General features: G+C 43.2%; 1 protein-coding gene and 1 pseudogene across 1 annotated transcript; one reads left to right on the top strand and one right to left on the bottom strand.

Moving 5' to 3' along the window:
* The first annotated feature begins 948 nt into the window (after positions 1-948).
* LOC136455940 (phospholipid-transporting ATPase 1-like) lies at positions 949-7,560 on the top strand. The gene is made up of 7 exons (XM_066455666.1): positions 949-2,582; positions 2,680-2,986; positions 4,522-5,233; positions 5,349-5,472; positions 5,572-5,791; positions 6,064-6,522; positions 6,990-7,560. The coding sequence occupies exons 1-7, from the start codon at positions 1,070-1,072 to the stop codon at positions 7,192-7,194; spliced, it is 3,540 nt and encodes a 1,179-aa protein (XP_066311763.1). The 5' UTR covers positions 949-1,069; the 3' UTR covers positions 7,195-7,560.
* Positions 7,561-8,347: 787 nt separating this feature from the next.
* On the bottom strand, positions 8,348-12,565 carry LOC136458087 (cyclic dof factor 1-like; annotated as a pseudogene).
* Positions 12,566-13,386: the final 821 nt, after the last annotated feature.

The following is a 13,386-nucleotide window of genomic DNA, read 5'->3' as shown; positions in this document are numbered from 1 at the left end:
TTGTGTTTGCCGCCTTCTTGCTGTCGCTGCAACTTTTGTTACTTGTAGGTTTCTTGGCGCTCCAACCCAGGAATCCAATCGCAAGCGAGCAACTGACAGCAGAGTCAGATTTGGAACTATTGTCGGATAGACCTCGGCAAATGTCATTTTCATGGTGTCGTATTTGCATCGTAGAAACTCACTCCGTATCTAAATACACACGTACATGCCATCATTGGCCTTTTTCGCACGATGTTCAACTATTTGTCTAGTTGAAAAATAGTGTAGATATGTTTTTTTCTTATTAGTGTAAATATGCAATTATTAACTATTTGTATCTTTATTTAATACTTAAAGACTTTTGCTATTTATCTATTGACAGATTTTTTTTTACTAAATCTGTCATATTTCTATACATTTGATTGTGCTTTAGGATTTGTGCTTCAACTGATAGATTAGATCACTTAAAATCTGTTGACAGATAACTAGACACTCCCATAATTAAAAACATGGTCCGATCAAATCCACCACGAAGCATGCCTTGACAATTAATTTATTTGATGTTGTAGAGCTACTTGTGCCATTGGCTATTCAATGCCCCCTATTTAAAAAAAATAAATGGATGAATACATAAGTAAGGGTAACTATGTGGATAAGCAATCTCTCCACACCATTTTTTATGTAAAATTCTCGGCTACCTCAAACAAACGAATAGCACTTTTTGAATCCACTTAAAAACCTCTTAGCTCTATTCTTTTTTTTTTTTTTTTGCAAAAACTTCTGCATTTATATGATGTTTAAATGTACATAAAAAATTATAAAAACATGCTCGTACTACGGAATATTTCAACAGCTATATGATCCAAAAACTAACACTCTCAGAAACCCTCGGAAAAGTCTCCATCGACCCCTCCCATTGCTGAAAATCCCACTGCTGCCCCAATCCCTGAACCCCACAGAAGAAAACTCTCGACCCCCCAAAAGTCCTCAGCTCCCCACCTCCGCTTTTGACCTCGCCGGCGCCGGCCCAAATCCACCGACGACGATGCCTCTGCCTCTGGCGCACTAGGTCCACACCTCCGCCCCCACGATGGCGTCCGAGCGCCCGCTCCTCATCGCCACAACCCCGGGCGCCTCCACCCCCGACGACGCCCCCTCGCCGCATCCCCCAGCGGCGTCACTGCTCCCGCCGGCCCAGTCGGAGCCTCCTCTCCGCGCGGACCATCTCGCCTTCTCCGTCGAGGTCCCCGACCCATTCCGGCCTCCCTACCGCCGTGGCGACGGACCCGCCGACGACCCATCCGCGTCGTCGCAGCGGGAGCGCGAGGGCGGGGACGACGAGTCCCGAGGGGTCATCGTGGGAGAGCCCTCACCGGAGTTCGCCGGGAACGCCATCCGAACGGCGAAGTACTCGTTCCTCACCTTTCTACCGCGGAACCTCTTCGAACAGTTCCGGCGGCTGTCGTACGTCTACTTCCTCGCCATCACCGTGCTCAACCAGCTGCCCCAGGTCGCTGTGTTCGGCCGCGGCGCGTCCGTGCTACCGCTCGCCTTCGTGCTCTTCGTCACCGCCGTAAAGGACGCCTACGAGGATTTCCGCCGCCACCGCTCCGACCGCCAGGAGAACAACCGCCTTGCCTCCGTGCTCACACTGGGCACCGCTGGCGAGTTCCAGCCCAAGAGATGGAAGAACATATGCGTCGGGGACGTGGTGCGCGTCGCGTCCAATGAGACACTGCCGGCCGACATGGTGCTGCTTGCTACCAGCGACCCCACCGGCGTTGCGCACGTCCAGACTGTGAATCTCGATGGGGAGACCAATCTTAAGACGCGGTATGCCAAGCAGGAGACACAGGTCAGGTTCTCCCAGAATGCTGGTGTCGGTGGCATCCTGCATTGCGAGCGGCCCAACAGGAACATTTACGGGTTCCAGGCAAATCTGGAGATTGATGGCAAGCGTGTCTCGCTTGGGCCATCCAACATTGTGCTTCGCGGTTGCGAACTCAAGAACACCACATGGACAATAGGGGTTGTGGTATATGCTGGGAAGGAGACCAAGGTGATGCTAAATAGCTCAGGGGCACCGTCGAAGCGGAGTCGCTTGGAAACACAGTTAAATCGGGAGACTGTCATATTATCCTTTATGCTTATTGGGATGTGCACAACTGCATCCGTGCTTGCTGGGATTTGGCTGCTGAATCACCGGAGGGAGCTGGAGTTCACCCAATTCTTCAGGGAGAAGGATTACACGACTGGGAAAAACTACAATTATTATGGTGTTGGGATGCAGATATTCATCACATTCCTTATGGCAGTGATAGTGTATCAGGTTATCATTCCTATCTCATTGTATATATCAATGGAGTTGGTAAGGCTTGGACAGGCATATTTCATGGGTGCTGATGAAGATCTGTATGATGAGTCATCAAGGTCAAAGTTCCAGTGCAGAGCTTTGAATATAAATGAGGATTTAGGGCAAATAAGGTATGTGTTCTCTGACAAGACTGGGACGCTAACGGAGAACAAGATGGTGTTCCAGTGTGCTTCGATTCGCGGGGTTGATTACAGCTCTGGTAAAGATACGGGTCGATACTCGGTTGTAGGTATGATCACTTTAATGGATTCACTGCATCATATTTGTTTTTGTGTTGTGCTGTTGTCATTCCCTTATAAGAAATTTCTTTTGCTGGTTTTGGACAGTCGGTGATCATCTGTGGACACCAAAGATGGCAGTTAAAACTGACCCTCAGCTTGTGAAACTACTCAGGGATAGTGGTTCAAATGAGGAACAAAAGCTTGTTCTTGAATTCTTCCTTGCTCTTGCTGCCTGTAATACCATCGTACCGCTTGTCCTTGACACTAGAGACTCAAAACAAAAGTTGATTGACTATCAGGGTGAGTCCCCTGATGAACAGGCACTAGCATATGCTGCAGCATCTTATGGCATTGTCCTTGTTGAGCGAACATCTGGTTACATAGTGATTGATGTCCTTGGTGACAGGCAGAGGTAACATAGCTCTACATATTGGCTTCATAGACATCCTACATTGGAATGATACATTAACATGTTTTCAATACATATGGCAACACCTATTTTTTTCTTGCAAATTATTGAACATAATTACATAGTTAGGAGTTGAAGCTACCTGATTTATGATCTTCTAGAAAATAGTGAACATGCAAAATTTTCTATAACTGCTAGGTCCTATTATCAGCAATAATTGGTAGCACTGAAGAATCAAATTTGATATGGATAGTTCAAGATTTTTTATCTTTTACTTTCTAATTTTATGTTGCATCATCTTTTTATCTTCAACATTGGCGTTTCCTCACCAAAATCCTAGTTTTGACTTGTCTTCCTAATTTGTCTGCATATGTAGTCATCTCTGATTGGTAAAGTTGTATTGCTAATTGGATTCAATAAACTGTTTCGTTAATTATGGTAGCTATGCTTTTTTGCTTCTATTATCTTGTGGTCCTATAGGATGGCACTTGAGCATGTGACTTCTGAGTTCTGGCATAGTTACATGAATTCCAGGATAGATGCCAGAGCAATACTTGAATTGGCTACCAGGAGAAACTTTTAAATTCGAGCTTTGGTGAAAAGTCCTGTTTGCCTTTGAATTGTAGTATTACTGTATTAGTATGAAAATTCTTCTGGGAAGGGATAGGATGCATGAACTAGGGAGTTTCGGCGTTGTAGTTGTTAATCTATCTCTAATGTTACAACAACAACAACAACAACAACAACATAGCCTTTCAGTCCCAAGCAAGTTGGGGTAGGCTAGAGTTGAAACCCACCAAGAGCCCCAAGTCACGGTTCAGGCACTTCAATAGCTGCTTTCCAAGTACTCCTATTCAAACATAGATCTCTAGGTATATCCCAAGCTTTCAAATCTCTTTTTATTGTCTCCCCCCATGTCAATTTCGGTCTTCCTCTACCTCTCCTCATATCATCTTTCAACTATTACAAAATTTACTAGCTTTTCTAAGATATCCTACATGGACCAGAACTAAGTGCTGTAACATTTAGGTATTGTCTGATATCGCATTTGGCACCAGACTTATATTGTTTAAGTGATTGTTATTTGTTCATCATCTATGAATCACATTTTACACAACAACAACAACAAAGCCTTTAAGTCCCAAACAAGTTGGGGCAACAACAACAACAACACAAGTTGGGGTAGGCTAGAGTTGAAACCCAACAGAAGCAATCTATCTCTAATGTTACTGGTCACAATTAAATTTCTCTAGTTTTTGGGTCATTCATCGTTCCATGAATGTTTCAAAATGAACTGTGCTTGCCAATTTGATAGACATGTGCAAGTTTAGTGTGACCAACTACACTGGCTGTTATATTTATCTATTGTTTTATGTCACGATAGTTTGCTTTCTTCTGTAGGACTATATTGATTCTGTTATTCCCCATTCAAGACTTCCATTGCACCACCTTTTTGCGTATGTCAATTAAAATTTCAATAATTTAATAGCATTATTGACTTACAATACTATTGTATTGTGCTGGTATGGAATGCGCAGATTTGATATACTGGGACTTCATGAGTTTGATAGTGATCGTAAGAGGATGTCTGTCATAGTTGGCTGCCCTGATAAGACTGTTAAGCTGTATGTGAAAGGTGCAGACAGTTCAATATTTGGAATTACAAACAATTCATCTGAATTGGACATTGTTCGTGCTACAGAGGCGCATCTCCACAAGTATTCTTCACTTGGTCTAAGAACTCTTGTTGTTGGTATGCGCGAACTGAGTCGATCTCAGTTTGAGGAGTGGCAATTAGCTTATGAGAATGCCAGCACAGCAGTACTTGGAAGAGGAAACTTACTCCGATCTGTTGCTGCAAACATAGAGCACAATGTCCACATATTGGGGGCCACTGGGATTGAAGATAAGCTTCAAGATGGGGTTCCAGAAGCAATAGAGTCTCTTAGGCAAGCAGACATAAAGGTTTGGATTTTGACTGGAGATAAGCAGGAGACCGCAATTTCGATTGGCTACTCCTGTAAGCTGCTGACCAATGACATGACACAAATTGTTATAAATAACAATTCAAAGGAGTCATGTCAGAGAAGTCTTGTGGAGGCGCTTGCCACAACTAAGAAGCTCAGAGCTGCTTCATCAATTGGTACACAGGGTCCATTGTTAGCATCAGAAACTTCTACTGTAACTCTTGCTTTGATTGTAGATGGTAACAGCCTTGTTTACATTCTGGAGACGGAATTGCAAGATGAGGTAACCATCTTGATATAGCAACCAATGAATGTTCTAGACTTCTGGTTTCGTTTTGACTTTCTTAGTACTAAGTGTCATGACTGATGCATGAATTGCTTTCTATTGTTTGTGGCAGCTTTTCAAACTAGCAACTGAATGTAGTGTTGTCTTATGTTGTCGAGTGGCTCCATTACAGAAGGCAGGGATAGTTGCCCTTATCAAGAACAGGACAGATGATATGACCTTAGCAATTGGTGATGGTATTATTCCTCCTGCTTCCCTTATTATGGCGTATTTTATTCTCTATGAACTAGTATGTTCAAATCTGATATATGAATTTCCTTACCTATGGTGTTCAGGCGCAAATGATGTTTCAATGATTCAAATGGCCGATGTTGGGATTGGCATCAGTGGCCAAGAAGGACGACAAGCTGTTATGGCATCAGATTTTTCTATGGGACAATTTAGATTCTTGGTTCCTCTTTTATTAGTTCATGGTCACTGGAATTATCAAAGGATGGCCTATATGATCCTTTACAACTTTTACAAGAATGCTACGTTTGTCTTGGTTCTTTTCTGGTAAGAGTTTTTGGTTTCTTAATATAGATATCTGCATTATGAACCTGAAAAAGGTAGTAGGAGTTGTCCTCTATGCTATGTCTAACATAAATTAGTTTGGAAAAAGGCTAGGCTTCAATTATATTATAATTTATCTAGTAAATGATTTCTAATAGGTTTACAAATATTGTATCTGGTTATGTAAGTTGGATGGTTCAAATTTCTTGCACTAACTATTTTTCTTATAATTACTCAGATCTTTCTGAAAAACTAATACTCACATGTGATCCCAGGTATGTACTTTATACAGCATTCACTTTGACAACTGCTATCACTGAATGGAGCAGTCTCCTGTATACTGTCCTTTATACGTCCCTTCCAACAATTGTCGTCGGCATTCTTGACAAGGATCTTAATAAGGCAACCCTGTTATCTTATCCAAAGCTATATGAATCTGGCCAGAGGGATGACAAGTACAATGTGAATTTGTTTGCGCTCAATATGCTTGAAGCACTCTGGCAGAGTTTGGCCGTTTTCTACTTGCCATATTTTGCATATAGACGAAGCACAATAGATATGTCTAGTCTTGGAGACTTGTGGGCACTTGCACCTGTCATTGTTGTAAATATGCAATTGGCCATGGACATTATTAGGTGGAACTGGATAATACATGCGTTTGTTTGGGGCACAATAGCTGCAACAACAGTCTGCCTCTTTGTGATAGATTCCATATGGGTTCTTCCAGGGTATGGGTGAGTACTTCCTCTTCAGCCTCTTATGACTGAACTCATGCATTTTCCTTTTTTATTCCATGAATTAACTGCACCATCGTTATTACACATTCAGTGGGTTGACGTTCAGAAGAGCAAAATGAATTCCGATCCTTTTCTCTGCAAAATAATGTTCTTAGAATGTAAAATGATTCATTTCTTGAAATATGTTAGTGGAGAATCGCCTGAAGAAACAAACCAAACCAATGCTCACTAGAAAAAAGAAAGAAAAAACAGTACTCATCATTACTGAGGAGAGTGGACTATAATCTCTGTGTCTAGCATGCATAATATTATGATTTGCTGATTTTGCACTGTGGCTTTTGAAATACATTGAGAACTCCAATAATCAAAACTTAATAAGAATCATATGCATTAATATGTTGCTCTGTGATTACTTGAATAGCTGCGGTGAATTGCATGATAACTGTTTCCATTAATTATTCCAGGGCAATTTTTCATATAATGGGGACTGGCCTGTTTTGGTTTCTGCTGCTTATCATTGTTGTTACAGCAATGGTCCCACATTTTGTATTCAAGGCTTTCACTGAACACTTTAGGCCCAGCGATATTCAAATTGCCCGTGAGATGGAAAAATTTGCAAATGTAAATCAGGTGAACTTGTCGGAAATTCCAATGAGAGGACTTTCATGACAATAGTAGGGAACCTAGTATTTCTTTTTCTTCTTTTCACTTCTTTTTTCCCCTTTTGGTGTGAATACGAGCTGATTCATTTAGCTGTAAGTTTATAGGTTTAATCTCTAATGTGCATGGATGTATTCGTCTAACATTTACAGAAAAGGAAATAGAAGTCGACGCACAACAAGTTTTCATCCATTTGTTGCAGCACTATTGCAGGCTAAATTTGTGGAGAGTGTATTGTAAATATGGAGTACTTGGATGCTTGGAAATTCAATTTCCAAGTTTGTAGAGAGTGTCAATTTGGGAACACAGATGCCTGGAAATTTAAGTTCCAATTTTGTTTCTTCCGAAATTTGTAAGTTCCAAAAATTTTCTTGCTGGTTTGTTCATGTATTCTCCTAGTCACAGTTTGTTTATTTTGACTGTTGCATGTGTGGTAGAGATATTGCAGCATTGGATCCCAAAATTCCAAAGTCTTACAGGTAAGTACTTGTGCCACTGCCATGTGGACTCCACAAGCCAGTTGTGCCACCACATTTGGTAGTGGCAGGAGTGCACATAGGGCCTGTATGGTTGCTCTACTGGCCTGAGCATCGCCGGCCAAGCAGCCATCACAGCCCCAGGCGTCCAAAATGGAATGCCTGGGAACGCTGCCTGGGCTAGGAACTGCCCGGGAGGCAGGAACCAAACAGGCCCATAGATTATTTCCACCTGATTTCTACGCTAAATGAACATAGCTGATTTAATTGCCGGTTCCTACTGTAGTATCAACCCACGTTGTTTTCACATTTTTTGCATCCAGAAAATATTTACGGGTCAAAGGATCGACTATACAAATTCTTGGGGGTTCTCTAAAACTAAGCTGGTTCAGTTTCACCTCTCCAACTGAGCTAAGAAATCATTACGATTTAACAAAAAGAATTGCGCATTTTGGTTTTATTATTCCTTCTCAAAATAAAGAAAACACCGAAATGTTCCGAACAACTTTGGGTGCCTCTGGTGGGATGAACCTAGTTACCTACTACATACATATATATATATATGTATGTATGTATGTATGTATGTATGTATGTATGTATGTATGTATGTATGTAAAAAGGCCATAACGAATTATAATTTGGAACGGAGAGAGTAACTGCATTGAGGTCATGCAGTATTTAGAAAAGTTAGAACAACTTATAATTTAGAAGGGAAGGAGTACATTAAACTTTAACCGGTGCCAGCTAAAAGACCATCGACATCAATTCACAGGCCTACTGTATTTACATGAGCGCTCCTTGAGCAGTCAGATCTTCAGACCAACCTAGCTATCGTCAGAAAGAAAAGAAAAACTGTAAATCTTGGCCAGGTCTGAGTTGATTGCCAAACTGCTGCGCTTAGCGACAGATCAATTCAAGAAAAGCTTAAATAGGAACATTGACCATCCTCTGGTATCCTTTGTTTTGAGGACACTTTATTTGCGGTATGATGTCACCGATGGGATCATCTATAAGTTTCTCAGGTTCTCTCCTGAAATGTCTGAGAGTGGGAAAACGCTGCTGGATTGGCCTGCAGGGATTCTGGCGTCTTAGTCTCACTATTTTTCAGATCCTTGGACTGGAAAGACTTGAATATGATTCTCTCATCAGGCTTGATACCAAGAGAGGCCCAGATTGAACTCTTTGCTGCCTCTTCTGGGTTGTCAATTCGGAGAGCTTTAGGGTCCCAAAACTTTTTTTTCTGCCTTCTGTTCTTCCTGCATATGTATGCTTTCCTAACACCCTAGAGTTGCTTCCTGAAAAAGCTAAACTGTTTGGAGGAAGAGATAGTAATGTAGGGCCACTACTTCCTGGCCATGGTGCACCCCATACTGCACTTGGCCAGCCAGGAATGCAGCTCACGAAGGCTGGCACGAGAGGGAATGGAACAGCAGGTGCACAAATTCCTGGGGTTGGTACCATGGGTGGTGGTGGCAGTGAAAGAGGACTGACCGTACCATTTCCTGGCCCATGAATACCATCTGCTGAGCACTGATTAGTCACCATGACTGCAGCAGGATTTCTGGAGAACACCGAAACGGGTCCAGCATGGTGAGACTGCGTGTTGGGATCAGGTTCTTTCACACCATTACCGTACGCTGAAGTATTATCCTCCTCCTTTTTAACTGTATTTTCTGGCATCCAGTTTTCGGAGGAACCAGATACCACTGCAGAGGATGCACATGATTTCTCTTCCTTATTGTCACCAGAGACTAAGGAAATAAGGTCGGCATTATTCTGCTCTTTAATATTAAGGACTGGAGAGACAGACTTGCATGCTGTTTCATTTTGTTTTCCTGAAGCTTGAAGTACAGATGGCTTGACTGCAAGAGACTGGCGCTGAGTTGCATCAGAAACATCTCCATTAGCAGTTATGATATGATCACACGGCTTGGTGACATGATGGTGATGAGATGGATCCTTATTTCTGCGTCTACCAGAACCTACAGGGACATTCCTCATAGTCCCCCCGGCAGTCCAGTACCTCTTGCAGTTTCGGCAGAAATGCCTGGGCTGGTTCACATTGTAATTGTTGAAGTAGCAGAACTTTGTTTCTATACTGTGGCAGCGAGGGCAAGGCAGAATCTTATCTGGCTTCTTGAGTACTTGGCCAGATCCACCAGATTCAGTCTTAGCTTCCTCAGACTTGGAATCGTCTGTTTTCCCAGGCTGACTGATGATAGCTTGTAAACTATTCTTAACTTCCTCAGACTTGGAATCAGATTCCATTTTCCCATGCTGACTGCTGATAGCTTGTAAACCATTCTTCATATTGTTCTTGGAAGAGAAGGGACTTGTTTTGACAATCAAAGACATGTTGGGAAGGCATGGCATGTCATCACTGCTTCTTACATCATTTGCTAACTTGGTGCTAACCTGAAACAGCAGAAGATAAACATCAGATAATCGATTAGACAAGTCAGCAGATGAAAAGCATCATATCAAGCATAATTTTAGTTTAATTCAGATCCAGACACAGGTACCAAATACTAACACTAAGCAACAGTTACCAACTACCATTTTATTTGGCACTGGAGACGCAATTAGTTATTAAGCATAAAAATATGGCAACTTTGAGACATTTTGTGTGCTGCCTGTCACTGATGAAATTAAATGAGGGATCAATACTCGCAAGAACCACCCAATGTGTTACATGATTTGCATTTCCATGCCCCACAACTGAGGTTGTTAAAACTTCTTGACCCGTTGCTTTTCAACGAACTGTCGGTCCAACTATGGAAGTACGCTGATGCACTTATGTTCAACCAGATTAGGCTGAACCACATCTATCATGTGGCACTGGAATTTCATACTTCATATGTCAGTGTTTGCTACTTTCAAGTTACAGCAAACTCGTTTCCATTGCACATGTACTTACCTAAAACACATGTGAGAGGGTGATCGGGTGTTGAAATATAGTTCAGGTGCAGGTGTGAGGTGCCCGACTTGGTATATTTTGTTTCTTTGGAGACACAAATACCACTTTGAATCTGTCACGAATGTTTGAATCCAACATGGGTGCCTGAATTCGACATGAAGCAGAGACCTTCAGAATTCAGACATTCAGTACATTTGTGTACAGGTGTCCAGATCAGACAAACTTTCTAGGAGTCAGGTGTCTAGGTAAAAACCTATGTAGGCTATGGAGTATTTCAAACAAGTGTTCATGGATCAGCTTTCAGCTATGTTGCTCATAACTCACAGGTCACTATCACAGTACTAATGTTCTGAAACATGCCGGCACTTCAATGGTAGACCAGGCGATTACCAACAATTTAAGACAATAATTTCGTTGTTGCCACATATGGACCACAGTTGACTTCCAAAGATCAGTGTATTAGGGACGCATACCAAAATGGAAACCTTAATTAAATGAAATAGTACATGTACAACAGGGTTGTTCCAGCAAACCAAAAGGACCATCCCTGATTCCACCATCGGAGTGTAAATAGTAATAAGATTCTGTTGTTGTTCATAGGTACAGCAGAAACAACCAGTCCCTTGTCACACTCACACAACATGCTTTCATATTTAGTACACTGAAAGGTAGGTAGAGGAACTCACCCTTTTTTTTAAAAAAAAAAGACACCCAGAGGAACTCACCCTCTCTTTCTTTAAACAAACAAAAAAAAAGACACCTAGAGGAACTTAAGGAACCTGATTATAATACTGGTCTCTTGACTGACAACCTGAATGTTCCTTATCTTTTCGACGGCATTACCCCCAAGAAAACAAGAAAATTCTCAGCGATTTCTCCTCAGACAAAGGCAATGTACTTTTTAAAGAAAAAAAGGAAACAAAATCGTACATGGACAATACGAACAAGGCAAGCAATCTTCATACAACACATATTGAGCATTTCGATTCCAAACTTATCACATAAAGCACCAACAGAAGTAATCCCTCAGCAGTCAGCACGAAACGATCAGTATAGCAAACCAAAAAAAAATCCTTGAAACCGCAATGCCGTCAAGCAGCCAATAAACACATTGGAAGAGAATTCCCGTACAAACACTGAAGGAAGCAAACACATAAACCCATAAGTTTTTTTTTTTTGGTCAGGCATGGAATCAAACAGGGCTCCAAAAGGAAGAATCATTTCGCAGCAACAGCCAACAGCGACCGGAATCCCACCAGGAACCATGATCCGCCAACACGCATTTGACAGCGCAAAAGCGGGGGGGAGAGAAAAAGCGCATCCGATTCCGCTTTCCCGTCCTCTCCCTTTTCCACAGAAACGGCCGGCAATGACCATCCTGCCCCCCGCCAGAACGGACCCCGTCGACCGAGAAAAGAACCACGTCCATCCCTCGTCGTCAAGGAATGATTCCGAGAGCTGGGACTGCGGCTACTCACCTCGGATGCGGTGGCGGCGACGACGGAGGAGTGGAGGACCGGGATGCTGCGGCCGAAGAGCTTAATGGCGGCGTCCTGTCCACGGCCCCGGTCCCGGTCCTGGTCCAGGCCTCCTCCGGGCGCGGCCATGGCGCGCCGGCCGATCTCGGCCCCGCGCGCTGTCACCGGGAACAGGCGGCGGCGCCTGGTGCGGGTGGCATGCGGCAGTCCGTCTCGAGGAAGGGGAGCCGAGGAATGGAATGGAAGGGAAGGGAAGGAGAGGAAGACGGCGGTGATGATTGCGTGTGGGTGCTCGAGCGGAAAGGCGGCCTGCTGCTCTGGGACTCTGGAGTCTGGAGCGAGGTTGTGTTGTGCTCGGGCGAGGAGAATTCGGTGGCCTTTTCGCCCCCTTTTCTGATGGCTGCAGCAGGAGAAGGGAGGGAGGGCGACCGGGGCAGCCGGCGAGAATGTGTTGGCGGGTCGGCTGGCGCGCACGGGGCGTGTCCTGCTCCTGTGCTGCCTGTCAGGCGTTGCCCGCCCTTCAGCACGCGAGGAGCAAATAATGAGCAATGGAGCCCCCGGTTTAGCGCCGGTTTCGAATGCATGAATTTCACAGGCCACATAGGAATTTCACATCGCGTTCCAAAGAGGCCCTAAAGGACAAAATTTTTTTCCTTGAGCAGCATTTTGGTTGTGAAATTACATGGAATGGAGTCATGGAGAAATTATGAGAGGCAAAGGTCGTCGCTATAGCTTATGAACCAAGAAGTCGATGAATCAGATATTACTTTTAAGTTTAGGTTACACTCAGCCTGTTCACTCGTTGGTTTCAGTCAGGGCTTATCAGCCATGATACAATATTTTTCTCTCACAACAAACCAGCACCAGCCGGACTTATCAACCCAGAAACCAGCCAGCGAACAGGCTGACTATCTTTTAGAAAAAAACGACAAAATCGACGAATGGTAATAGTTGAGGGGGTAAAGGTTGTGGCAGAACCTCATAAGAAATTGGGCCCACGTGTATCTATCGTTGTCTCAACAGACCTCTGATAGCGTACACAAGTTCCCAACAACTTAACAGGTCTGTCAGATGTCCTCAGGAAACCCGAATCATCCACGAATCTTTTACGAACAGGATCCCAATCACAGACATTGCAGATTACAACAGTTTTCAATATACATATCAGAGATTATAAAGCGGAAGACTTAAGTTTTAATATTACAAACCAGTTGTTTCAAACTTACAAAACCATAAGTGTCATACAGCCATAGTAGCGGGATAATATTACATTAATATTATTTATCATACAAACTAGTGCCTTGTCCAAAGGCCATTCATCATTTCTCAT

The sequence above is a fragment of the Miscanthus floridulus genome, chromosome 6, assembly GCF_019320115.1.
Source record: "Miscanthus floridulus cultivar M001 chromosome 6, ASM1932011v1, whole genome shotgun sequence".
Taxonomy (NCBI): Eukaryota; Viridiplantae; Streptophyta; class Magnoliopsida; order Poales; family Poaceae; genus Miscanthus; species Miscanthus floridulus.
Note: the sequence above shows the minus strand (reverse complement) of the source record. Positions and strands in the feature narration are given on the sequence as shown.